Source organism: Budorcas taxicolor, chromosome 5 (genome assembly GCF_023091745.1).
Source record: "Budorcas taxicolor isolate Tak-1 chromosome 5, Takin1.1, whole genome shotgun sequence".
NCBI lineage: Eukaryota > Metazoa > Chordata > Mammalia > Artiodactyla > Bovidae > Budorcas > Budorcas taxicolor.
In genome coordinates this window covers 141,057,513-141,084,855 of record NC_068914.1, presented here as the reverse complement: position 1 = coordinate 141,084,855, position 27,343 = coordinate 141,057,513, and the positions used below count along the sequence as shown (strand labels likewise).

General features: G+C 42.8%; 1 protein-coding gene across 1 annotated transcript; it reads right to left on the bottom strand.

The window, feature by feature from the left end:
* MANSC1 (MANSC domain containing 1) lies at nt 1-23,806 on the bottom strand. The gene is made up of 4 exons (XM_052640465.1): nt 23,671-23,806; nt 16,510-16,828; nt 11,049-11,189; nt 1-1,197 (listed from the first exon to the last, which is right to left on the bottom strand). The coding sequence occupies exons 2-4, from the start codon at nt 16,730-16,732 to the stop codon at nt 320-322; spliced, it is 1,242 nt and encodes a 413-aa protein (XP_052496425.1). The 5' UTR covers nt 16,733-16,828; nt 23,671-23,806; the 3' UTR covers nt 1-319.
* Nucleotides 23,807-27,343: the final 3,537 nt, after the last annotated feature.

Here is a 27,343-nt window from a genome sequence, read left to right as displayed (position 1 = left end):
GTGAAATGCAGCCTAGGAATCCTAACCCTTTTTCTCTGTAAAAAAGCCAGCCGCTTTCCAATTTACGTGGCAATTATTCTTTATTGCTTTAGGTAGAGCTTTGTTTTCATCTAATGGTTTAGAGACAGATCACTCAGGCCACCCCATCTGTTTCTTTGCCCCCTTTCTCTTTAAAGAACAAGCAAAAAGAACGCAGTAAGAGGCATCTGCCTGTCTTCAAAACACTTGAAAAATCCTGCGAAGATCAGAAAGTCCCCAGAAACTTGCTGCAGTGAGGCTAGCAGTAACTACACGAATTAACAGACAGCTAGTGTTCTCTTTAGATGTCAACGTAGATGCCATTGATCAAATAATCTAGCCTCGAGTAACGTCTTCTGCGGAGGGATTCTAGGAGCATTCTGCCCAACAGGGCCAGGCCTATGGCAAGAAAGAGGACCCCGAAGAGCACAGCCCCAATCAGGAGCCACTGCTCGACGGTAAGGCCTTGCTGGCTTCCTGGGGCATTGCTCAGGGAGGGGTCGCCTGCACTGGCCTTCCCATTCTCTTGGGAAGCTGTCCTATTTGTAGCAGGAGAATCCACATTTGACAAAGGAACTGTAACAGACTCCCCGGCATCCTCCGCGCTCCAAGTCAGATTGGCGATGTCTCGAAAGGGCACCGTGGTGGGTGGGCCTCGTGAGTCCGTGGATGCCCTGGAGAGGGAAGTCGAAACCGCAGTTGTGGTCGTGCTAGTGATCGTGGCTATGGCTGGGGCGGATGTGGCTCTCCAAGGCTGCCAAGTCAAAGGTGGCATCACTGCCGTGTTGGTGGCAGGGAGGGATGCAGAGAGAGGCTTCGGAGTGGCCAGGATGGTGTGCAGAGAAGACACCGCCGTTGTAGAGGGGAATGCTGTCACATTTTCAGGCAGCAGATTAGCTATTGCTGGCCCTGAGGAAGACTGTGACGTCTGAGAGTGGCCTTCTTCTTTATAATCAGATGACGGTGGACTCTCCAGATCAATCTTGAGTAGTTTCTCCAAGTGATCCGAGGATCCAGACGTCTGAGAAAATGAACCTCTCCATAAGACCGTCGGCTCTGAGTCACCGGTTGGAGGCTGGGGAGTGAGAGTGATGGCACGGGAAGACCCACCAGTGAAGATGGAGTTTTCCTGGGCTACCCCTGAGCTTGGCAAATCAGTTCTGGCCAAAGAGGGGAAATCTGAAAATGGAAAGAAAATAATAGGAAGACTTCGACATTTTCATATGAAGGGAGGACAGAAGAGACAACTGTCATCAGCTTATTCAATAAGACCTCAGACTGTTGCTACCTGGTATTTCATGGTATGCGCATGGGGCTAAGTCACTTCAGTCGTACCAGACTCTTTGTGACCCTATGGGCTGTAGCCCGTCAGGCTCCTCTGTCCATGGGATTCTCCAGGCAAGAATACTGGGGTGGGTTGCCATGCCCTCCTCCAGGGGATCTTTCAGATCCAGGGATCAAACCTGAGGCTCCTGCATTGCAGGTGGATTTTTTACCACCGAGCATTCAGGGAAGCCCAGTATTTCATGGTGCAAGGACCTGGCCTCTCCTGCAGAAGCTCTGGTTTATTTCTAGAGTGATGGCACACAGGTTTATTTCTAGAGTGATGGCACCTTCCTTCTAGAGGAAGGAGGAGGTGGGAGGGGCCAGCAAAGATGCTAAGAGGAGTTCTGTGGGGGCAGCAAGGGCTTCCCAGGTGGCACAGCAGTAAAGAATCTGCCTGCAATGCAGGAGACAGGGGTTCAATCTCTGGGTCGGGAAGATCCCCTGGAGGAGGAAATAGCAACCCACTCCAGTATTCTTCCTTGGATCTTAGTTCTCCAGCCAGGAATGGAACCCATATCTCTAAGTGTGAAGTCTTGCTCACTGGACCACCAGTGATTGTTTTGACTCTTGAAGATTAAAATTATATAGCCAGTATCTCAGGTTCTGAAGACGATGGACCAGTATCTGAAGTCATGCTGGCCACGTAGCTGACATAAAAAGCAGACAATCACAGTCCCAACTCCTGCAGAGGAGGAACTAGCCTCAGATGCTCCTCCTGCTTGAGAAAGGTTAGAATTTTGCTCTTTGTCACACATGCTGTTTATGACAACTCAAACTGAAAAGGCCAGTTAAAGCAATCTGGGGCAGGGAAAGGCCAGTTGAATTGCACCATATTATTCTGCTACTTAGGATTTCCCAGGTGGCATTAGTGATAAAGAACTCGCCTGCCATTGGAGGAGACATGAGACTTCGGTTCCTGGGTTGGGAAGATCCCCTGGAGGAAGGCATGGCAACCCACTCCAGTATTCTTGCCTAGAGAATTCCATGGATACAGAAGCCTGGCAGGCTACAGTCCATAGGGTTGCAAAGTTGTGCACACAACAGAGGCAACTTAGCACGCGCTCACTCTGCTACTGGGCTAATCATCACACTTCAGTAAGAACTGCAGAAACACAAGGAAGGAAGCAAAGGAATTTTCTAGAATTCACTGGTTCATTCTCCTCTGTTCTCTTTCCCCTCTTCAACTTCCCTCAATACCAATTCTAAACCCCTCACTCTCCTCTCTCCTAACAAATAGATCCAGAGGCACATTCACACTTGTGACATCTTTGACTACTCTCTAAACGTCACCATCTGAGGTCCTTTAGAACTGTCACTTATTAATGCATCTAGGACAGGGGTCAGCAAATTATGGCCTGAGAGCCAAATCTAGCCTGCCATCTCTCTCTCTCTAATTTTTTTTTTTTATTGATTTGCCTGCGCTGGGTCTTAGTTGCAGCAATTTGGGGTCTTCAGTTGCAGCACTCGAAATCTTAGTTGCAGCATGTTGGATCTAGTTCCCTGACAGGGATCAAACCCAGGCCCCCTGCATGGGAACTGCAGAGTCTTAGCCCCTGGACCACCAGAGAAGTCCCTGCCACCTCTCTTTATAAGGCTTGCAAGCTGAGAATGGCTTCTACATTCTGAAATGATTGAAAAAAAAAATCAAAAAGGATATTTTGTAACACATGAAAATTATATGAAATTTACATTTCAGTTTCCATAAATAAAGTTTTATTGGCACACAAGCATGCTCATTTGTTTACATATTGTCTATGGCTGTCTCTACTACAAGGACAGAGGTGAGGATGTCTGACAGATTGCATATGGCCCACTAAGCCTAAAAGATTTGCCTGAAAAGCCTAAAACACTTATTATTTGGCCCCTGACAGAAAAAAAGTTTGTGGGCACCTGCTCTGGGACACTGTCAAATAGGATGCTGATGCCTGAAATTCTTCCAACAAAGCTGAAGAAAAGAACTTCTGCTGCAGGTGATATGACATTGGCAGGCATAGTGTCACCGTGAGATAAACAGCATCTGTAGTTTTAGGCTGTGTCAGATATTTTTAAAAAGAGCAGGACTCATCATATTTCATTTTAAAATTTTTTAAAAAAAAAAGGCTAAATAAATGCTCTGTGATGTATGTGAACTCAGAAGTTAAGCCCATTGACAAGAATGACTAAAACAGCTGTTTCCTTTCTCAAGAATGCAAGGTTATAAATAAAACAAAGCGAGGGCTAGTCCCATTTCTTGATAAGATTCATCTATTGGCTAAGGTCCTAGAACCACGCTGGGACCCTCCACACCTGTTCCATTTACCTCACCCTCTGATGTTTGCCATTGGGGTGTGGTGTTTTCTCTCAGTCACATAGACATGAGCTACAGAAGGTGCTGGGAAACGGCCCTGTGTACTCAGCCCCTCTTTTGAGTTTCATATGCGAGCGACTTGACTAGATAAAACAATTTAAGTATTGACTACTAACTGGAGACCAGCTGAGCCAACAGACTCTCAGTTTATTCTATTTCTGAATTCCCCTATTCTAGTCTATTCTAGTCCTTGGTGGCATGACAGACCACCAAGCTGCAAAAACAAACAAACTGACATTGAATAATGTCCAGCTGCAATGGTTTTACAGAATGAACAGAGTGCATTATCATCTTTCGAACTTTTGGTCTGTAAATATTAATCACAGGAAACTGAGTTCATCTCTAAACAAACCGCCAAAAATATCTACTGGATTTCACTCGAAGTGAGAGGCAGATAATTCATTTTTATGGGGTAATCTCAATCCAGCAACATAGGCAGATTCAGAAATAGTATTACAAACACAATTTGTAAACATCTGTGAATACAGACAGGACACCCAGTCCGGCGTAGGTGACAGTTTGTCCCTAGATATCAACCTGCTCTGGGCTGGTGGTGCCCCCTGGTGGCTGCCACAGGAACTGTTGGATTCTAATTTCACTTCATCACCTTCACACTGGTGGCTCAGGCGGTTAAGTGTTTGCCTACGATGCAGGAGACTAGGGTTCGATCCCTGAGTCATGAAGATGCCCTGGAGAAGGAAATGGCAACCCACTCCAGTACACTTGCCTGGAAAATCCCATGGACACAGTCCATAGGGTTGCAAAGAGTTGGACATGACTGAGCGACTTCACTTTCACTTTCACACTGAACCCACTCCAGTATGGCTTGAAAAATCCCATGGACAGAGGAGCCTGGCAGGCTAGAGTCCATGGTGTCGCAGGAGTTGGACACGGCTTAGCGACTAAACCACCACCTTCACACTGGCCCTTAAAAAAATGGTTTCTGCAAGAGCCAAGCTTTCCCTCCCACTTCCAGTGGAGAAAATCTTTACCACTGCTCTCTGTCTCTAATATATGTATCATCAAAGCAACAACATGACAGAAGTATTATGGAAGTTATAAAATAAATTCCACTATCATGTCCATCATGATGTCCCAACAACTATTAATATTTATGTATACCTTAAAACTAAAACTTTTTTCATGTAACTTAAGAACAATTGGGTGTTTTTCACCTGGAATTTAGGTGACCTTTTACTTCTACATCTCAAACTTATTCTTTAATATCTGCATCATATTTCCTCAGGTGGATACATCCTGTTTTATACCCTACCATTCCCTAGCATTTGGACATCTAAGCTGTAGAAACTTTTAAACCAATTTCCTTTAACAGTCACTCCCAGAGTGCTACTTTCACTTTTAAAACTAATTACACAATAAAAAGTTTCACACCAATGCCTTTTTCTTTGTTATAGATTTTATGGATCAAGGATCAATGCAAAGAAATAGAGGAAAACAACAGAATGGGAAAGACTAGAGATCTCTTCAAGAAAATTAGAGATACCAAGGGAACATTTCATGCAAAGATGGGCTCAATAAAGGACAGAAATGGTATGGACCTAACAGAAGCAGAAGATATTAAGAAGAGGTGACAAGAATACACAGAAGAACTGTACAAAAAAGATCTTCACGATCCAGATAACCACGATGATGTGATCACTCACCTAGAGCCAGACATCCTGGAATGTGAAGTCAAGCGGGTCTTACGAAGCATCACTACAAACAAAGCTAGTGGAGGTGATGGAATTCCAGTTGACCTATTTCAGGTCCTAAAAGATGATGCTGTGAAAGTGCTGCACTCAATATGCCAGCAAATTTGGAAAACTCAGCAGTGGCCATAGGACTGGAAAAGGTCAGTTGTCATTCCAATTCCAAAGAAAGGCAATACCAAAGAATGTTCAAACTACCGCACAATTGCACTCATCTCACACACTAGCAAAGTAATGCTGAAAATTCTCCAAGCCAGGCTTCAACAGTACGTGAACTGTGAAATTCCAGATGTTCAAGCTGGATTTAGAAAAGGTAGAGGAACCAGAGATCAAATTGCCAACATCCATTGTATTATCAAAAAAGTAAGAGAGTTCCAGAAAAACATCTACTTCTGCTTTATTGACTATGCCAAAGCCTTTGATTGTGTGGATCACCACAAACTGTGCAAAATCCTTCAAGAGACGGGAATACCAGACCACCTGACCTGCTTCCTGAGAAATCTGTATGCAGGTCAGGAAGCAACAGACATGGAGCATGGACATATAACAACAGACTGGTTCCAAATCGGGAAAGGAGTGCGTCAAGGCTGTATGTTGTCACCCTGCTTATTTAACTTCTATGCAGAGCACATCACGAGAAATGCTGGACTGGATGAAGCACAAGCTGGGATCAATATTGCTGGGAGAAATATCAATAACCTCAGATATGCAGATGACATCACCCTTATGGCAGAAAGCAAAGAAGAACTAAAGAGCCTTCTGATGAAAGTGAAAGAGGAGAGTGAAAAAGTTGGCTTAAAATTCAACATTCAGAAAACTAAGATCATGGCACCTGGTCCCATCACTTCATGGCAAACAGATGGGGAAACAGTGGAAACAGTGACAGACTTTATGTTTTGGGACTCCAAAATCACTGCAGATGGTGACTGCAGCCATGAAATTAAAAGATGCTTACTCCTTGGAAGAAAAGCTATGATCAACCTAGACAGCATATTCAAAAGCAGAGACATTACTTTGCCAACAAAGGTCCATCTAGTCAAAGCTATGGTTTTTCCAGTAGTCATGTATAGATGTGAGAGTTGGACTATAAAGAAAGCTGAGCGCCAAAGAATTGATACTTTTGCACTGTGGTGTTGGAGAAGACTTTTGAGAGTCCCTTGGACTGCAAGATCCAACCAGTCCAACCTAAAGGAAATCAATCCTGAATATTCATTGGAAGGACTGATGCTGAAACTGAAACTCCAATACTTTGGCCACTTGATGTGAAGAACTGACTCATTGGAAAAGACCCTGATGGTGGGAAAGATTGAAGGTGGGAGGAGAAGGGGACGACAGAGGATTAGATGGTTGGATGGCATCACTGACTCGATGCACATGAGTTTGAGCAAGCTTCGGGAGTTGGTGATGGACAGGGAGGCCTGGCGTGCTGCAGTCCATGGGGTTGCAAAGAGTTGGAACCGACTGAGCAACTGAACTGAACTAAACTGATAGGCATTATGGAAGTATAGAATTACTGGATTGCATTATAATTTCCAGAATATTCCATCATTTCTTTAATATTCTGTGTTAATCATGAAATAGATGAGAGAGAGAAAGATGACAGAGGAAGAAAGGGCACAATGAGGAAGAGGTAGCGAGAAGGGATCAGAGAGAGGGATGTGATGGCCCAGCTTCCAACTGATGGGAGCTCTTGAAAGAGAAAAACCAACATTCCAATTAGTGTCCTGCGCCCTGCCACCTTTGGAAACTCAAACCAACGTGTTCAGATCCTGCTAGATACTATCCCCAGGTGTTCAACAGGCTCTGCAGTGTTCCAGGTGATGAAAAAAGAGGACCAGCTATATCCATACATTACTGGTGGTCCCGGTGTTTTCATTCAGGATTATATATAGACACGAAGAAGCCAAACAGTTAGGGGCAGCCGCCCTGGCCAGCGTGAAGCCCAGAAAGCGCAGGAGGCAACAAGACTCTTTCCATGCAAGGTAAAATCCTGGATGTTCTGAGAAACCTAATTTGTTCTGTTATCATATGTCACAACTGTCGTAAGATACACTTCATACAACATACTACTTAAACCCTTTTTAGGAGAACAGTCCCGTGGCATTGAGCGTACTCACATGGTTGTACAACCATCACCCTTATCCACCTCCAGAGCACAACTGAAACTCTGTACCTTATCTGCCAATCTTTCAGGACCTGGGCTTCTCTCACCATGCAGGAAGAGTTTACACAAGCAATCTGAGCTTTATGCTCCTATTCAAAGGAATGTTGGATATATCAAGCTTCCCTAGTTCATGAACAAAACTCAGACACAGCCTCATCCAGGGGACAAAGCAAGGTCAGTGTCCGGGTGCCCTGGGCAGCACCATGCCCCAGAAAATCTGCATTACACTCTCCCTCCAACCCCCAAACCGCTTCTCTTCAAATCTTCCCTAGTTCAGCAGACAGCACTACTGTCCAGCTAGATGCTCAAGTCAAGAACTACAACTCGGGGCTTCCCTGGTGGTCCAGTGGTAGAGAATTCGCCTGCCAATGAGAGGACATGGGTTCGATCCCTGGTCCAGGAAGATCCCACATGCCAAGGAGCAACTGAGACCATGCATCACAACTACTGAGCCTGCGCTCTAGAGCTCGGGAGCCACAGCTACTGGGACCACATGCCCTAGGGCCTGTGCTCCACAACAAGAGAAGCCACTGTGATTAGAAACCCATGCATCGCAACTAGAGAGTAGTCCCCACTTTCTGCAATGAGAGAAAGCCCACGCGCAGCCACGAAGACCCAGCACAGCCAAAAATAGGTAAATTAAAAGAAAAAAAGAACTAGGATTCAGCCTCACTCTTCTCTTTTCCTCATTCCCCACATCCACGCCAACCAGTAAGCCCTGCCAACACTACCTCTGAAATGGCCCATAGTTTACTTCCCTCCATCTCCTCCACCGCCTCCCTGGTCCCCAAGGCCACGGCCTTCCACTATGATCCTCATCCTGCCTCCACACCAGCCTTCCCACTTGCCCTCTTGCTGCTGATTCATGCTTGTCCATTCTGAACAGAGCAGTCAGGGTGAGTTTTGAGAAATCACCTTTAAAACAGCACGTTATGGAGGGGGGATGAACTGGGAGACTGGGGTTAACATATACACACTATTGATACTATGTATTAAACAGATAACTAACGCGAACCTACTGTAGACCACAGGGAGCTCTACTCAAAGCTCTGCGGTGATCTAACCAGGAAGGAAATCCAAAAAGAAGGGATACATGTATCCCTATAGCTGATTCACTTTGCTGTACAGCAGAAACCAACACAACATTGTAAAGCAACTATGTTTTTGTTTAGTCGCTAAGCCACGTCCAACTCTTTGCAACCCCATGGACTCTAGCCCACCAGACTCCTCTGTCCCTGGAATTCTACAGGCAAGAATACTGGAGAGGATGGCCCCTTCCTTCTCCAAGGGGTCTTCTCAACTCAGGGACTGAACCTGTGTCCCTTGCATTGGCAGGCGATTCTTGACCACTGAGCCACCAGGGAAACCAAAGGAACTACACTCCAATAAAAATTAATCAAAACAAAAAACTCAGCATGTTACATGCCTCCCGAAAAACTCCCAATGGCTTCTTATCACGCCTCTAAATAAAAACTCCCTACCCTCTAACAAGTTTGATGGGCTCGCCCCACTTTCCTCCCTTCTTGCATATCACTCTTCGCATGCTTCACTATGAGTCAGCCACTGAGAGTGCAGTGTTTGAACAAACACTCCCAAACCATTCTGCCTTAAGATACTGGATCAGGTTGTTTCCTCGGCCTGGAAGGTCTTCCCACTGTTTTCTCACATCTGGCTCCTCAGTGTTCAGATCTCGGCTTACGGCTTACAGCTTCGCAGATGTGTCCCCTGAGCACCTAATCGAGACGGTCCACTCAGTGATAATCTATTACATTGTCTTAGCTTAATTATCTGCTCTTGTGACTCTATTTTTTTTAATGGGAATTTTAAGTTTTCAGTTTCTCTGCATTGAAAATGTATTCTTATATAAAGGCCCTGTTTCATTTTTTCATGATCACTAAGTGTTATTTTTTTAAATGGAGGCTAACTGCTTTACAATGCTGTGTCAGCTTCTGCTGCAAAACAGCTAAAAGTATATATTGATATATATCCTTCTAGTTGAGCCTCCCTCCCACCCACCTCAATCCCACCCTTCTAGGTCATCACAGAGCACCCGGCTGAGCTCCTTGTGCTATACAGAAGCTTTCCACTAGCTATCTGTTTAACTAAGTACTATTTTTTAATTTAAAATTTCTTATTGAAGTATAGTTGATTTACTATGTTATGCTAATTTCTGCTGTATAGCAAAGTGATTACATTTTGAATATAATACATTTTTTAAATATTCTTTCAGGATACATTTTTATATTCATTTATATATACATTTTATATTCTTTATAAATTTTTATATAAAATGTATAATCTTTTATACATTTTATATTCTTTTATAATACATTCTTTTTTATATTCTTTACCATTATGAATTTTCATAGGATACTGAATATAGTTCTCTGTGCTATACAGCAGGACTCTGCTCTTAAAATGGTTAAAGTAGTGCATTGTATATAGGACCTTATGCTGTGTATCCATTCTATATACAATAGCTTACATGTGCTAGCCCCAAACTCCAACTCCATCCCTCCCGCAAAGCCATATTCCCTAGCAACCACAAGTCTGCTCTCTATGTCCATGGTGACTCTATTTTTTTAACTTATTTATTTATTAAGGTTATTGTCTCTCTCTCCTAAAACATTAGTGCTAGAAGTGAGAACCCTGTTTTTCATGTTTAATATCATATCTTTGTATCCTTAGGGTATTAAAAATGCTTGCACATAAGAGATGCTAAGTAAAATTTGTTGCTTCTTGAATAAATGAAAAAAAACATGATATTGTTTCTACCTAAGGGTATAAGGATAAAAACTTTCTAAAACTTAAAGGAAACTTGAAAGCATTGCATCCTGAGAAATAAACAAGCCAAAGTCTCACCAAGACAGATCCAAACGATTATATTATTTTTACTTGGTTATTTTCTGTATTCTGAGCAAATACATAATTTCCAAGCATAGAGACTGTATCTCCAATGCCTTGCACAAAACTTGGCACATGGCAGATTCTCAAGAACTTCTTAAATGCGCTTCTTTTCAGGTCTGGATAACAAAATCCAGTAAGTCTGATTTCAGTGAATGTGCTAATAAAATAGTAGTACCTAATAACAAATGGAATTTTATATATTGTATTTACACAGGTCTTAACTCTTTCAAAATAGTCACCCTGGAGACCTGTATACTTATTCCAGTCTTGCTGGCATAGTTTCCAGAGGTGTTTCAAAATGTTTTCAAGAAAGGTCTGTGTGTCTTTTATCTTACGAAGAAAAACAGAAACAAAAGCAAAACAAAACACTACCATTCATAAGTCTTTCACTGGGGAGAAGACAAGATGTTGGGCTGAATCAACTGAAATTTAAATCATGAGATTTTCCTGATGTGCCTCTGTATTTGTGATCCCCTTTGGTAGTTTTTCTTCAACTCTTTGGTGGAAAACCTTTCTAAGTGAACCATATCCTTAAATAATTCCAATCACAAAAGACAAAGACCAAGGTTCTTATTACCTCGAATTATCCTGTAACTCATAAGTCCCTTTGCTGGTTTCAGAGGACAGGCTTCCTCACTGGGACAGAAGAACAGGTAGCAGTTGGGTAGTTTAATTTTTTTTTGAGTGTCGAAGATCATCAAGTTACATGCTTTGTCCCCTGTAATGAAAGGTTTCACAAGTAACTATTTTGAAATAGGATTTTCCAAAGAGTATGGAGAGCAGGAAAACTTCATTTATTCTGGTAGCCAACACAAAACCCTTTTTGTTTGCTGCCTGCTGGCTGCTGAGTCATTTCCTTTTCCTTAATCACGGAAAGCAATTTTTAAAGACCTTGGGTTTAAAACTCTGAATGGAGGTAACATTGGCAAAGCATATTAAATTTTTTTTAATTAAAAAATGTTTTGGCTGCGCAGCATGTGAGATCTTAGTTTCCCAACTAGAGACTGAATCCCTGCCTCCTACATTTGAAGCTGAGTCAATCACTTGGCTACGAGGGAAGTCCTGGCAAAATACATTTTTTTAAATTATGAAAGTACAATAACACATTAACAAGAGACTTGGAAAATACAGAACACAATTACATACAGTTCTACTATATATTACAATTATGTTTTTAAGTAGATAAAGATTTTTAGTTGGAGTTTCAATATCAGGCTCTCAAAAATTAATAGAAGAAATAGAACAGTAGAAGGTTACAGTAGACTTGAAAAAAACCAATTCAACCTAAATAAAGATTTATACAGTTTTCACACAATAGCAGGATACAAAGTCCTATTCAAGTTTCCATAGACTATAAACCAGGAGACACTGGAACATATCAAGGTGCAAAACCTTCGTGGTCTAAAGGCATTGAAATCATACAGAATCTGCTCTCTTGTCACTGTGGAATGATGTTAGAAATCAATATCAAAAGAGATTTGGAAATAAGACACATTTTCAAGTGTAATGTGATATTTACCAATTGAGATCATCACAATAGTTAAAGATGCTGGCAAAACCCATTTTTAAAAGTACATTAAATTCTTTAGAAAGAAGCCTTCCATTTGCCAAAATATTTATCAAAAATATACATAGAAATACTGACTCTACAATTCAGCACTGAGTTGGACTTCAGGAAATGGATTGAACCCTAATGATTTTACAAGTCTCTTGCATCCCGAAGGCATCTTAGATGCCTACGAAGCCATCAGTTCTGGTTTTCTTGAGGGAAGTAGAAACAGTAAATTTAGCTTTATATATATCATGCCTCCTTCCAATGAATGAATGAATCTGCAAAGCTTTACTTTTATCAGTACCATTCTTCTTTTGGGTCTTCAAATTTCCGCTCTTCATTATCATTTTTGTTTGTCTCCCAATCAGGCAGAGGTCAGAGATCACCCTTGATTCCCTCAATGGGAAATCAGACTGAGTTCGCTTCTGCAGGGGTTTTTATCCTGTCGTCTCTCCACTACTCAGATAACAATAAAGGCACTCCAGTTACTCCGACTTTTCTTCTCCCCGCAATGTGATAATCCTGCAGTACCATTTACGGTGTCACTTAGGTAATACGGAGGGTCCATAGGGTTCACAGTTCAAAAGCATCAATTCTTCGGCGCTCAGCCTTCTTCACAGTCCAACTCTCACATCCATACATGACCACAGGAAAAACCATAGCCTTGACTACGGACTGCAAGGAGATCCAACCCATCCATTCTAAAGGAGATCAGCCCTGGGATTTCTTTGGAAGGAATGATGCTGAAGCTGAAACTCCAATATTTTGGCCACCTCATGCGAAGAGTTGACTCATTGGAAAAGACTCTGATGCTGGGAGGGATTGGGGACAGGAGAAGAAGGGGACGACCAAGGATGAGATGGCTGGATGGCATCACTGACTCGATGGACATGAGTCTGAGTGAACTCTGGGAGTTGGTGATGGACAGGGAGGCCTGGCGTGCTGCGATTCTTGGGGTCGCAAAGAGTCGGACACGACTGAGCGACTGAACTGAACTGAACTGATAGGGTCCACATTGTACACAGAATTTTGTGTCCTTTGTTTCTGTAGGCATTTTTCTAGAGTCTGTGGCTATGGGCAAATTATCAAACTGGTTTTTTTTTTTTTTTTGAGCCCCAAACAGTTAAAAACCAATGCTCTCTGCATAGGGCATGGCAACCTACTCCAGTATTCTTGCCTGGAGAAACCCATGGACTGAGGAGCTCGGGGGGCTACAGTCCATGAGGCCACACAAAGTTAGCTATCACTGAGCAACTGGGTATGCACACATGCACAGTAAAGCAGCGACAGTGTTTCTGCTTGTAGGGCAAAGTCTTACACCCTAATTTCTTACTGAACACCCCTCAAGGAACTGAAGAGAAAGGCCAGGTGTCCTGTGTGGCCAGAAAACGCCCATGTGGCATTCAGTCCTGTTTGCAGGCTGTGTTTCTATTTCACATAAATGTTGGTATCAACATTTAGAGAAAAACTACAAGTTTAAATGAGAGCTCTATCAATTACTTCTCTATAAAGAGTGTCTAAAAGTATGCTTGTCAATTTGAGATCACTGAAGGATTTGTTTCCTCCTGACAGCAAATATAGGTGCTTTCCAGGTGGCGCAGTAGTAAAACCCCACCTGCCAGTACAGAAGACACAGAGATGCAGGTTTGATCCCAGGGTGGGGAAGATCCCCTGGTGGAGGAAATGGCAACTCACTCCAGTATTCTTGCCTGGGAAATCCCATGGACAGAGGATCCTGGTGGGCTATAGTCCATGGGGTCGCAAAACAGTCGGGTACAACTGAGCAAATGAACAGGCACGCATAACAGCAAATATATGGTGTCCTTTCTACATGAATTCTCTGGTTCTCTAACACCAATGGGGTGTCTTACAATTCAACTCGATTCTGATACTAATTGCCTGGAGTGTCAGATCCCACAGGTCTAAGGCTCAGTCCCAAAAGACTGTTCCCACTCAGATGCCAGTCACAAAGCACAGTCACAAGATGCCCCAGGTCACTCACACATACGCCCAGCTAGGCTACCACCTCCCATCCCAGGCTCAATAATTTGCTAGGGCTACTCACAGAACTGGGGAAAATGCAGCACTTACTGTTACACTTTATTATAAAGGATACAAATGAACAGCCAGATGAAGAGTTACACAGGGTGAGGTCTGGGAGGATCCGGAGTGCAGGAGCCTCCGTCCCTGGTGGGGCTGGGGTGCCTCCTGACACATGGATATGTTCACCAACTTGGAAGCTCCCTGAACTCACCATTTAAGGGTTTTCATGGCAGTTTTATTATGTAGGCAAAATGATTAAGTCATTGACCATTGTGACTGAATTCAGTCTCCACCCCACTTCCCTTACCTGGAGGCAGGTGGGAAGACTGAAAGTTTCAAGTTTCTAAGCAAAGCTTGGTCTTTCTGGTGACTAGCGACCCTCCCAAAGCTATCTGTGCTGGGCTTAGTCACTTCAGTTGTGTCCAACTCTTTGTGACCCCGTGGACTCTAGCCTGCCAGGCTCCTCTGTCCATGGGATTCTCCAGGCAAGAATACTGGAGTGGGTTGCCATTCCCTTCTCCAGGGGACCTTCTCAACCCAGTTCTTTACCACTAGAACCACCACGGAACCCCATCTATCTAGGACCCCACTAAGAGGTACCTCATTAGCATAAGCTCAGGTATGGTGGAATGGGGCTCATTATGAATAATAGAAGAAGCTCCTTTGCTCAGGGAATTGGCAAGGTTTTAGGAGCTCTGTGCCAGGAATCAGGGACAAAGACTAGAAATAAATATGCAAAATTTGTGTCCTTCAATTTCATGTCCATATATATTTCTATTACCATACCACAATCATTACAGAATGAAAAGGAAATAAAGATCTAAGAGAAAGCATATGATTTTGTTGGCTGATAAATCAAGTAAGGATCACGAGCCCAGTGTTCACTAGCTCTCCTAGGGTCCTTGACAATGGGCCTTTTCCATCTTATTAATGGTTTATTTCCAGCACCAGCAAGCCATTAGATGCTCAATAAATTTAGGTGGTTTTTTTTTTCCATTTAGGGAATTAGGACAGGATCATAAGGAACTAAAACATGATCATTGTTTTCACTTATATATATACTTCTGTTTTCAGGTCATATGTTTGGAACCTGAAATGTCCAAGGACGTGGTTCAAGCCTGTGGGCCTCAGTTTTCTTTTGTGTATTGCAAATGGGTCACTCCAAGCCCCTTCCTGTACCTCTTAGAGTCCTAGAAGCTGCACTGAGTGGTCAGTGGCTTGCTGACTCACCTATGCCACCAGCTTCAGGAAAGGGAGGGGAAATGGAAGTTTTGTGCTCCCACTTAAAATGCAAATGCTGATTTTCCTATGAGATGACTTAAAGTTTTTATTTTTTGTCTCAACTCCCTTTCTGTTTAAATGTTCTTTCTTTTTTAAAAATTATTCATTTATTATTTTTATTATTATTATTTTGGAATACAGTGTGACTTTAATTTTATTTAGTTATTGGCTGTGCTGAGTCTTTGCTGCTGCTCACGGGTTTTCTCTAGTTGCAGCGAGCGGGAGCTACTCTCTAGCTACGGTTCACCAGTTTCCCGCTGTGGTGGCTTCTCTTGCTGTGGGGCACGGGCTCTACAGCGTGTGGGCTTCAGCAGTTGCCGTGCACAGGCTCAGTAGTTGCAGCTTGTGGGCCCTGGAGCATGGGTTTCATTGCTCCACAGCATGTGGCATCTTCCCAGACCAGGGATCGAACCCATGTCCCCTGCATTAGCAGGCTGATTCTCAACCACTGGATCGTGGGGAAAGTCCCTAAACATTCTTTCTAAAGTCACACTGGGGTTTCCCCAGTGCCTTAGCAGCAGAGGATCTGCCAATGCAGAATACATGGGTTTGATCCCTGGTCCAGGAAGATCCCACATACCGTGAAGCAACTAAGTTCGTGTGCCACATCTACTGAGCCTCTGCCCTATGCTCTAGAGCCTGGACACCACAACTACTAAGCCCAGGTCCCCCAGCTACTGAAGACTTTGGGCCCTAGAGGCCACGCTCGGCAGCAAGAGAAGCCACCACAATGAGAAGCCCACGCACCAAAAATAGTGAGTCAGCCCCCGCTCACCACAACTAGAGAAGAGCCCGAGCAGCACTGAAGACCCAGCACAGTCCGTAAATAGACAAATAAAACTAAAGTCACACTGTGTTTCCAATATTCCACGATAATGATAGCCAAGCATCTAGATAGGATTTTTGGTTTTACTATCTTAGATGCCTGTTAGACACCAGTGGTTTTCAACCTTTTTCTACCCAGATATCTAATAATACATATACACTCATAGGCAACTTTGACTCAGCTTAGGCGAGAGGAGAGCACACCGTGGAACACTCCCAAGTGACTGTGCCACCCATTTTTCTGAGAATCCCTAGTACAAACTATTCAGCCTCATTGACCAGGTACTTACATCACAAAACACGTGGAATAGAGAGTCATTAAGGCATTGTTACTTACCTGATATATTTTTTGTTGAGCAGCAAGAATTAATGCAGTCCTGATGAGTTAATGTATGTATGGGCTCACTGCCTCTGATTCCCTTGGAAAGAGACGACTGGATGTCAATGACCACATCTTCAAGGCTTTCAGTGAGGCAGTTCTGACTGGTGGACAGTCTTAGTGTCAGGAAACAAATTATTACAAAAGTGTAAGTCAAGATCCATCTTCCCTGGAAGAACATGTTAAATTTCAGCTTAGTCTTAGTCTTCAAAGGTCAGATAAACTCTCCCTCCTGCTTGAGTTTGCTTCAAGAAGATAGTACAGACGATGGAATTCTCTAGGACAAAAATAGGAAATCATCAATAAGTTTTGTTTCTTTGAATGAACCTAGAGAAGCTACATTTCATTTCCTTCAAATCAATGTAAATGACTAACAATTCATAAAAGGCCAGAAATAAACAAGTATTTTTTGTATTCATCTCACTTTTAATAGATTTGAGACAACCTTTCATTAAAAACTTGGCAAAAAGCTAGTAAGCACACACACATATATTGGGTTGGCCAAAAAAGTGCATTGAGGTTTTTCTATACGATTGTACAGGAAAACCCTAATGAATTATCTGGCCAACCCAATGCTATCCTATTAATTATTAAAATCTGACAAATGTCTAAGAAAGAGGAGTAAAATATCATAGTAGTCTGCCTTTCAGTTTTAGAATCCTTCCTCTTCCTGCCTCTCCTAACAAGAGGGGAAGAGACATAAAATCTGCAGTCATTGATGAAGCAGTAAATGATCGCTGATCATTGGTTTGGACATATTTTCTCTCTCAGTAATAACAATTAACATTTTAAATCACCTACTGAGTGGAAGGCAATGTGTTAAAATTTACATATATTATCCTAGTTAATTCTTACACCAGCTCTGCAAAAAAGCTATTATTTTCCTCATTTTACAGATGAGGAAACTGAGGCTGCCTTTTTTTTATTGCTGTCTCCTTTTAAGTATCACACCAGAGGCAGGTTAATGCTAATAATCTAATTCTAGGAATTAGCACGTCAGCAGGATGATCTAGCTTCATCTAGCTTAGTTGAAGGAAAGTGTAAGGGCAAGAGTTCTTTTTGACATCCTTAAAAACACAAAAGTCCTAATATGTATTAATCCCAACTCCATGGGTGAGCTGGTTCTTCCAGGAAGAAAAAAAAAAGTTAAACTGGCAATGCTATACCAGAAACTATCCTCATTTCCAGAATACAAATTGTTCACTAATGATAGCCTAGATCAGAATTACCAATTAAGTTTTCTTTTTAGGTCATGAAGCCTTTGGTAACCTTTCAGTCATGCACCCTTTGGTACTCTGGTGATGCTTAGGTTCTCTTCTGACATGTTTTAAAATGTACAAAACACATGTTTTAAAAAGTATAAAATGAAATATATAGGATTACAAAGGAATATAGTCCTATTGAAATGTAATCATTGAAGAGTTTTTTTTTAAGTGCCTTTACAAATCTGATGAAAGATACCAAGAATGAACTAAGAAATCAAGAGATATTCCATGTTCATCAACAGCACTACTCAATATTGTTAGGATGTCCATTCTTCCAACTTGGTCTACACATTCAATGCCATTTCAATCAAAATCCCAGTACATTATTTTATAGATCTCAACAAACTAATTTTTTAAAAATTTATTTTATTTTTTGGCTGCATTGTGTGGCTTGTGAGATTTAGTTCCCCAACCAGGGATGGAATCCTAGCCCTTGGCTGTGAGAGCGCAGAGTCCTAACTACTGGACCACCAGGGAATTCCCTCAATGAGCCAATCTTAAAGTTTACATGGAAATGCAGAAAGGCCCAGAACGGTCAACACAACACTGAAGAATAACAAAGCTGGAGGACTGACACTTCAACACTTCACCATAAACCACCAGTAATCAAGACAAGGTGCTATTGGCTAAAGAATAGACAAATAAATCAACGGGACAGAACAGTGAGCCCAGAAATAGACCTGAACAAATACAGTCAACTGATCTTTGACAAAGGAACAAGGCAATTCAACAGACAAAGGATAGTCTTCTCAAAAATGGTGCTGGACAATTGGACAAAAAGAAAAAAAAAAATCTAGCCACTGACCTTATGCCTTTCACAAAAATTAACTCAAAATGGATCACAGACCTAGCTGTAAAATGCAAAGCTATAAAACTCCATGTAACATAGAATAAAGGCTCTGTGACCTTAGACTGGATGATGAGTTTCTAGATACAACACCAATAGCACAATCTGTGAAAGAAAAAATTGGTAGGTTGGATTTCATCAAAATTAAAAACTTCTGCTCTGTGCAAGACACTGTTAAGAAAATGAATAGCTAAGCCACAGGCTAGGAGAAAGTATTTTCAAAACACATATTTGATAAATAACTGGCAGCTAAAATACACAAAGAACTCTTAAAACTTAACAAAAAGAAAACAAACAACCCAATTAAAAGTGGGCAAAAATCTGGACACCTCCCCAAAGTAGCATATAAAAAGATGCTCAACCTCACTGTCATTAGGGAATTGCAAATTAAAAGAATGAGATGCAGGCTTTCCTAGTGGCTCAGTGGTAAAGAATCCACCTGGCAGTGCAGGAGACAAGGGTTCAGTCTTTGTTCTGCGAAGATTCCACATGTTGTGGAGCAAATAAGACCATGCACCACAACTACAGAGCTTGTGTTCTAGACCCCGGAGCCACAACTACTGAAGCCCATGCAGTCTAGAGCCTGCGCTCCACAAGAGAAGCCCCCTCAATGAGAAGCCCGCACACCACATCTAGAGAGTAGCCCTCATTCACAGTAACTGGAGAAAACCTCACACAGCAACGAAGACCCAGCACAACCAAAATAAATAAATAAATAAAATTACTTTAAAAAAAAATGAGATACCACGACACAAGAATGGCTAAAATTTTAAAAAAAGTTAATACTAAATCCTGACAAAAACCCACAAACAAATATTTATAATAGTTTTTTTATAATTGCCAAAAAACTACAAATAGCCAAGATGTCCCTTACTAGGTCAAGGGATAAACAAACTGTGGTATATCCCTACAGTTAAATATTATTCAGCAGGAAATGAGTTATCAAGCCACAAAAAGAGGAACCTTAATTGTATATCATTTGGTCAAAGAAGGAAATGGCAACCCACTCCAGTATTCTTGCCTGGAAGATTCCATGGATAGAGGAGCCTGGTGGGCTACAGTCCGTGGGGTCACAAAGAGTCAGACAGGACTGAGTGACTAACAGTTTCACTTTAAGTGAAAGAAGCTGGTATCTGATTCCAACCCTATGACATTCTGCAAAAGGCAAAACAACATTGACATTAAAAGATCAGTCGTTGTCTGGAGGAAAGGGTGGGGTACAAAGGATTTTGAAAGCAGTGAAACTATTTTATGTGACTCTGTATTGAAGAGCAGAGACATTACTTTGCCAACAAAGGTCCGCCTAGTCAAGGCTATGGTTTTTCCAGTGGTCATGTATGGATGTGAGAGTTGGACTGTGAAGAAGGCTGAGCGCCGAAGAATGGATGCTTTTGAACTGTGGTGTTGGAGAAGAAAGACTCTTGAGAGTCCCTTGGACTGCAAGGAGATCCAACCAGTCCATTCTAAAGGAGATCAGTCCTGGGTGTTCTTTGGAAGGAATAATGCTGAAGCTGAAACTCCAATATTTTGGCCACCTTATGCAAAGAGTTGACTCATTGGAAAAGACTCTGATGCTGGGAGGGATTGGGGGCAGGAGGAAAAGGGGATGACAGAGGATGAGATGGCTGGATGGTATCACTGACTCAATGGACATGAGTCTGAGTGAACTCCGGGAGATGGTGATAGACAGGGAGGCCTGGCGTGCTAAGATTCATGGGGTCGCAGAGTCAGACATGACTGAGCAACTGAACTGAACTGAATGATGAAAACATACCATTATATTTGACAAAACCTATAGAGCTGTAAAATACAAGAGTGTACCCTAATATAAACAGGTAGACTTTAGTTAGTAAAAAAATTAACATAGTTAAAAAAATATTATATGGTAACAAAGCACCATACTTTCCTTGCTAACTATTATGTCTAACTTCCCAAAACAGCAACGTGAAAATAACACTGTTTCTTTATGTAAGCACATCACGTACATTATGTCATTTAATCCTTACATGAATTCTAGAAGCTAAATCCCATTAGCGTCACTTTCAGTTAAAAAAAAATAACTGTGTGATAAATGACAAGTGGTACATCTAATCACTGCCATAGTTTTTTGAATGACCCATTTTAAAATTAATTTTTAATGGAGTATAATTGTTTTACAATGTTCTAGTTTCTGCTGTACAATGAAGTCAATCAGCTCTAAGTATACATATATCCCCTCCCTCTTGAGCCTCCTTCCCACCCCACCCCTGTAGACGATCACAGACCACCGAGCTGAGCTCGCTGTGCTATATAGCAGCTTCCCACTGGCTCTCTATTTTCCACAGGGTAGTGTATATATGTCAATCTATTCTCCCAATTCGTCTCACATTCCCTTTCCCCCACTGTGTCCAGGTGTCGGTTCTCTACACCCGCATCTCTATTCCTGCCTTGCAGACAGGCTCGTCCGTACCATCTTTTTAGATTCCATACATATGTATTAATTCACATACGATATTTTTCTTTCTGACTTACTTCATTCTGTATGACAGACTCTACCCAGGTCCGTCCACATTGACACAAATGACCCAATTTTGTTTCATTTTATCACTGCCATAATTTTGAAGTAGTGTTGAATGTAATGATTTTGAGACATATTCAGTAAGGAATGCAATACGGAAATAAGTACCACTTCTGCCAGAGGCAAATCAGAGCTACCCTACCACTAATCCCACTGCGGCTTTTGCCTACATGCCTCTTAATGGAAATACGACACTGCATTTAGAGGTTAGCAAAATAAACTTTTCCACCCAAGTTCACAGATTTTCTGAATGCTGTCCATGGACTCCCCCCAACCCAGGGTAAAAATCCTGGCACAAGTTACTTTGTATGCTACCACACTTTGCAAATCTTTTCTAGTCACTGGAAGGAAAAAAAAAAAAAAAAAAAAACCAACAGAAACAAAAATAACAAAAACCAGGCACACATTTGGCTTTGAATGAATTCCAAGAGTCTCTCCTGAAGTTGCTGCAATGAAACGAACTGTAATGTGGGATACAGGAGGAAAGCTGGGCTTCTAGTACCAGTATCTTTTCTGTGCCTGCAAGCAGGAATGAAGAGCTTATCTCATTAACAACACCCGACCATTACTAGGTAAATTAATTTTTCCAATCCATTTATTATTTAGGCCTTGAAGGTCCAAAGAGGAACAGATTTTTATATGTGGCATACACGTGCAGTAGAATATTATTCAGCTACAAAAAGGAATGAAATTCTAATACAGGCTACCTCCTGAAAGCTTTATGCTAACCGAAATAAAATGGACACAAAAGGACAAATGCTGAACATGTGCACTTATACTAAGTATCTGGCTTCCCTAGTGGCTCAGATGGTAAAGAATCCACCTGTAACACAGGAGACCAGGTTCAGTCCCTGTGTTGGGAAGATCCCCTGGAGAAGGGAATGGCAACCCACTCCCGGATTCCTGCCTGGAGAACCCCACGGACAGAGAGCCAGGTGGGCTACAGTCCATGGGGTGGCAAAGAATTGGACATGATTAAGGGACTACTAACACTAAACCACCAAGTATCTAGAAAAGGCAAAGTCATAGAGATAAAGCAGAATTGAAGTTACCAGAGGTTGGTGGAGGAGGGAGGGGGAGCTACTGTTTAACAGGTACAGAGTTTCTGTTTGGGGGTGCCCCAGATACACTAAAAATGGGTAGTTATGGTTTGCGCTTGGGTTGGAAAAGAATTTTCAGACATGAGACAGAATGAGAGGGAAATAAAGTTTATTAGATTGGGAGACGCTGTTAGAACAGCAGGCCAGCTCAAGGGAGAACCCATGTTGAACAGGGGTCCTTAGTCCACTTTATACCCAGCATACAAGGAGTGGGATAGGGGTCTTGTGGGTCATTTGCTGAATGGATGAGTCACGTATACTGGGTAGAAGGGAGAGTAAGGCAAATACCTTCTCCCTATGGGGTAGGAGGGGAGCCGGGTTATACTGCTCAGGAGGATCTGACATACATTAATAGTTATCATGGGGGAGGGAAGGACGATAAGGGTCTGGTTTTTCTGTTCCTGCATTCCAAGACCTTCCTTGGTTCTTTTCTGCTCTTTCATCCTTGGGTCACCACAGTAGTGATGGTTACCCAATAATGGGAATGTGCTTAAAGCCACTAAACTCTACCCTTAAGAATGATCAAAATGATACATTTTGTTACCTGTTAGGGAGTGAGTGAAAGTCCCTCAGCCCTGTCCAACTCTTTGCGGCCCCAAGGACTTTAGCCTGCCAGGCTCCTCTGTCCATGAGATTCTCCAGGCAAGAATACTGATGTGGGTTGCCATGACTTCCTCCAGGGGATCTTCCTGACCCAGGGATCCAACCCAGGTCTCCCGCATTGCCGGAGGTTCTTTACTGTCTGAGCCACCAGGGAAGCCCTTGTTATGTGTATTTTACCACAATAAAAAGATCAAAACAAGCATATAATTAAACAAACAAACAAAAAAGGTTCAAAGTGAAGTTAAATTCTGTTGAAAACCAGTGGGAAAGGGATACAGGTGGGAAGAAGACGCACCTGAGCTTTCATACCTGCTGAGTAGAGTCATGGGATCTTACCAGCAATCACTCGGTCAAATATTGTAAATCATTTTTTCTCGTAGCATAATCTAACTTAATTTATCAAAGTGTTTATAACTGCACACACACACACACCTTACAGAGTATTAGACAATCCGCAGGTTGGATGAACACAGGAGACAAAGAATACAAGAGAACAAGGGGAATTTGCCCTTTCCTTGAGGAAGTGTACGGGGCTCACGAAATGATTCTTCTGCCGCAGCAGCTGGCTTGCCCGGCGACCCCCTCGAAGGTACAGGGGTCACCAGCATCCGCTCAGCCCCTCCCCGCTCCAGCCCGGTGGCCCGAGCTCCCGGAGGGGCGGGGGAACCTCGCTCCGGGAAAGGTGGTCAGGTGGTGATGCTGTCCGCGGGGGCTGGGGGCGAGGGAACGATGGAGAAGAGCCTTTACCTGGCAACGGGAGGCCGAGGTCTTGCTGCCCTCCAGCTTCAGGGCAGCCCCGCACGTTCCGGGAAGCAGCGGCAGGTCTGCGAAGGGCTCCGGGGCTCCGCAGCTCCCGCTTAGCCTCGGGTTTGTGGTTCCCGAGTTCCTGCTTCCGTTGCGGCGGCCGAAAGTTTGCCGGAGGGGGAAGGGCACGTTCCCGCCCTGCAACCCGGAGCTGCTTCCCAGCAACCTGGAAAGGTCCCCTGGGCACCGCGGAGAGCCGGGAGCCCCTCCCACACCTCCCCACTCACCCATCGATGCCCGGGGTCCAGGCTGTGCGTGCAGCCAGGACGGGGGGGGCTCAACCCTGGTGTATGCTTGAGGGTCTGCATCTTCGGATTCCCTGAGAACAGGGCAAATAAGCCATGATGGAAGTCAAGCAATACAAAATATAATCAAACGTACCTCCTTCGATTGCACTTATCAGATTTTGCATTAAAAAAAACAAAACAACTGAAGGTTTGTGGCAGTCTTGCCTGGACTGAGTCTATTGGTGCCATGTTTCCCACAGTATCTTTATCTCTGTGTCACCTTTTGGTGATTCTCCCAACAGTTAAAACTTTTTCATTATTATTATGTTTATTAGGATTGTGATTTGTCATCAGTGATCTTTGAGGTTACTGCTATGACTTGCTAAATGTTATGATGATTGTTATTGTTTAGTCAATAAATCCTGTCTGACTCTTTACAACCCTGTGACTGTAGCCCACCAGGCTTCTCTGTCCCTGGCATTCTCCAGGCAAGAATTCTGGAGTAGGTTGCCATTTCCTTCTCCAGGGGATCTTCCCCCTCCACCCCCCAACCCCCACCCCCTGGCAGGGATGAACTCTCATCACATGCATTGGCAGGTGGATTCTTTACCACTTAGCCACCTGGCCTTGCCCAAACATAACTTTTATAGGCATTGGGAAACCAAAAAAAAAAAAAAATATGCGACTTTATTGAGATTATTTGCCTTGTTTTGGTGGTCTGATACTGAACTGTGCTGAATCCAGATACACCTGTGGAGTGAAAACCCTGCCTCTCACCCTGTGTCCCAATCTAGTTCTCCTCCCCAGAGGCAACCTCTGATCAAACGTTCTTCACATTCAAGAGTTTGCAGTGCCTTCTATATGCGGCATAGTTGAGAGAATCCTATTCAGTCGTTCAAAGCATGGAGAGTTCTTCGTTAGGTTGGCAATACTTGAGCTTATGTGCAAATCAAGACCCCAGGAAGGCATTGGGATTTGGCAGGATTTATTGTTTATAGATATGAATAATAATGATGAAAACAGTGGTTGTTTTTCACTCGCGAAGTCGTGTCTGACTCTTTGTGACCCCATGAACTGCAGCATACCAGGGTTCATTGTCCTTCACTATCTCCCCAAGTTTGCTCAAACTCATGTCCATTGAGTCAGTGATGTCGTCCAACCATCTAGTCCTCTGTTGCCCTCCCTCTTCTCCTCCTGCCTTCAATCTTTCCCAGCATCAGGTTCTATTTCAATGAGTCAGCTCTTCGAATCAGGTGGCCAAAGCATTGGAGCTTCAGCTTCAGCATCAGTCCTTCCAATGAATATTCAGGATTGATTTCCTGTAGGATTGACCTGTTTGATATCCTTGCAGGCCAAGGGACTCTCAAGAGTCTTCTCCAGCGCCACAATTTGAAAGCATCAGTTCTTCAGTGCTTAGCCTTTCTTATACTCCAACACATGACCACTGGAAAAAACCATAGCTTTGACTGTACGGACCTTTGTTGGCAAAGTTATGTCTTTGCTTTTTAATATGCCATCTAGGTTTGTCATAGGTTTCCTTCCAAGAAGCTAAAAGCTTCCATCTTTTAATTTCATGGCTACAGTCACCGTCTGCAGTGATTTTGGAGCCCAAGAAAATAAAATCTGTCACTACTTCTACATTTTCCCCTTCTATTTGCCATGAAGTGATGGGACCGGATACCAAGATCTTAGTTTTTTGCCAGCTTTTCACTCTTCTCTTTCACCCTCATCAAGAGGTTTTTTAGTTCCTCCTCACTTTCTGCCATTAAAGTTGTATCATCTGCATATCTGAGGGTGTTGATATTTCTCACAGCAATCTTGATTACAGTTTGAGTCATCCACATTTTGCATGATGTACTCTACATATAAGTTAAATAAACAGAGTGACAATATACAGCCTTGTCATACTCCTTTCCCAATTTTGAACCAGTTAGTTGATCCTTGTAAGGGTCTAACTATTGTTACTTGACCCGCATATGGCTTTCTCAGGAGACAGGTGAGGTGGTCTGATATTCCCATCTCTTTAGGAGTTTTCCACAGTTAGTTGTGATCCACACGGTATCTATTATTGAAAACAATGGTGTCTGTTGTTAAAATGTCACCCCTAATATTTAGCATAGTACCTGGTACATAATGAAGGCTTCCCAGGTGGTACACTGGTAAAGAACCTGCCTGCCAGTGCAGGAGACATAAGAAACTCTGGTTCCATCCCTTGGTGGGAAAGATCCTCTGGAAAAGGAAATGGCAACTCACTCCAGTATTCTTGCCTGGAGAATCCCATGGACAGAGGAGCCTGGCTACAGGACTATAGTCCATAGGTTTTGCAAAGAGCCAAACATGACTGAGTGACTGAGCCTGCACTCACACACTGGTACATATAACAGGTAAATATTTTACACATATAGTAAATATTTAACAAAAATATATTTGTTGATTGCATGAGTGGAAAAGAAGGACTCGGTTATAGATTTTATCAGTGTGTTTCTAAATCAATGCTCGTTCCACCCACCCCCATATACAGGAGAACAAGTGCAATGTTACTAAACCTTTGATACTTAACTTGCTGAGGTTCTAACCTTTCACAGTATCTCTACTTTGGTCAATAGGAAAGAGCTTTCAAGCCTAAGGCACCGTGCAGCTGTAGATTGTTACTCTAGGCCTAAGAACCACAGCTCTAGTTTTAACCAATAGCTACTGGAGGCATGTGGTGCTAGAGATGCCTGTGAACAATGGTCCATTGTGTGAAACTAACTGGGCTAGTTGTATCCAAAGGATGACCTGCTCTTGAATTTCAATAACATTGCAAATATTTGTTTTGAAAGGTTACCAAAGGAAACTCCAGAGTGAATTACCATTGGAGCAATTTTCCTATTGCAATCAGTGACTAATGTGCTCAGTACATTTAATCTCCATAGATGATATACACGTGGGTCCGGTACCTAGCAAGGTCACACTCTTGGACTCTCCTTTCACAGATGATCCACTCTAGGAACTAAGTAGATCTTTCTTTCCCCACTTAGAAACTTCAGATTCAGGGGAAGGGGCAGCAGGTGCCATGTCGGGCCGCGAAGGTGGCAAGAAGAAGCCCCGAAGCAGCCCACAAAGCAAGCCAAGGAGATGGATGAGGAAGATAAGGCATTCAAGCAGAAGCAGAAGGAGGAGCAGAAGAAACTCAAGGAGCTAAAAGCAAAGGCCGAGGGGAAAGGGCCCCTGGACACCAGTGGAATTGAGAAATCTGGCAAAAAGTAAGCTGTTCCTTATGCCAGAGACAATGATGACCTTTATTTCCATTCCTGTTTAATCACCTGGATTCCCTGCCATAATATCTGTTGCCACCTATAGCTAGAATGACGTGTTGTCTTGGAAGCTGTTGTACATTTAAGAATAAA

Bases quoted from the DNA above. Each gene is read 5' to 3' on its own strand.
- MANSC1 (XM_052640465.1), bottom strand. From the start codon at position 16,732: ATGTTCTTCCAGGGAAGATGGATCTTGACTTACACTTTTGTAATAATT. The intron at 11,190-16,509 runs GTAAGTAACAAT...CTTTCATTACAG, and splicing joins CTCAACAAAAAATATATCAG to GGGACAAAGCATGTAACTTG. The intron at 1,198-11,048 runs GTAATAAGAACC...TTCCATTTTCAG, and splicing joins GAGTTACAGGATAATTCGAG to ATTTCCCCTCTTTGGCCAGA.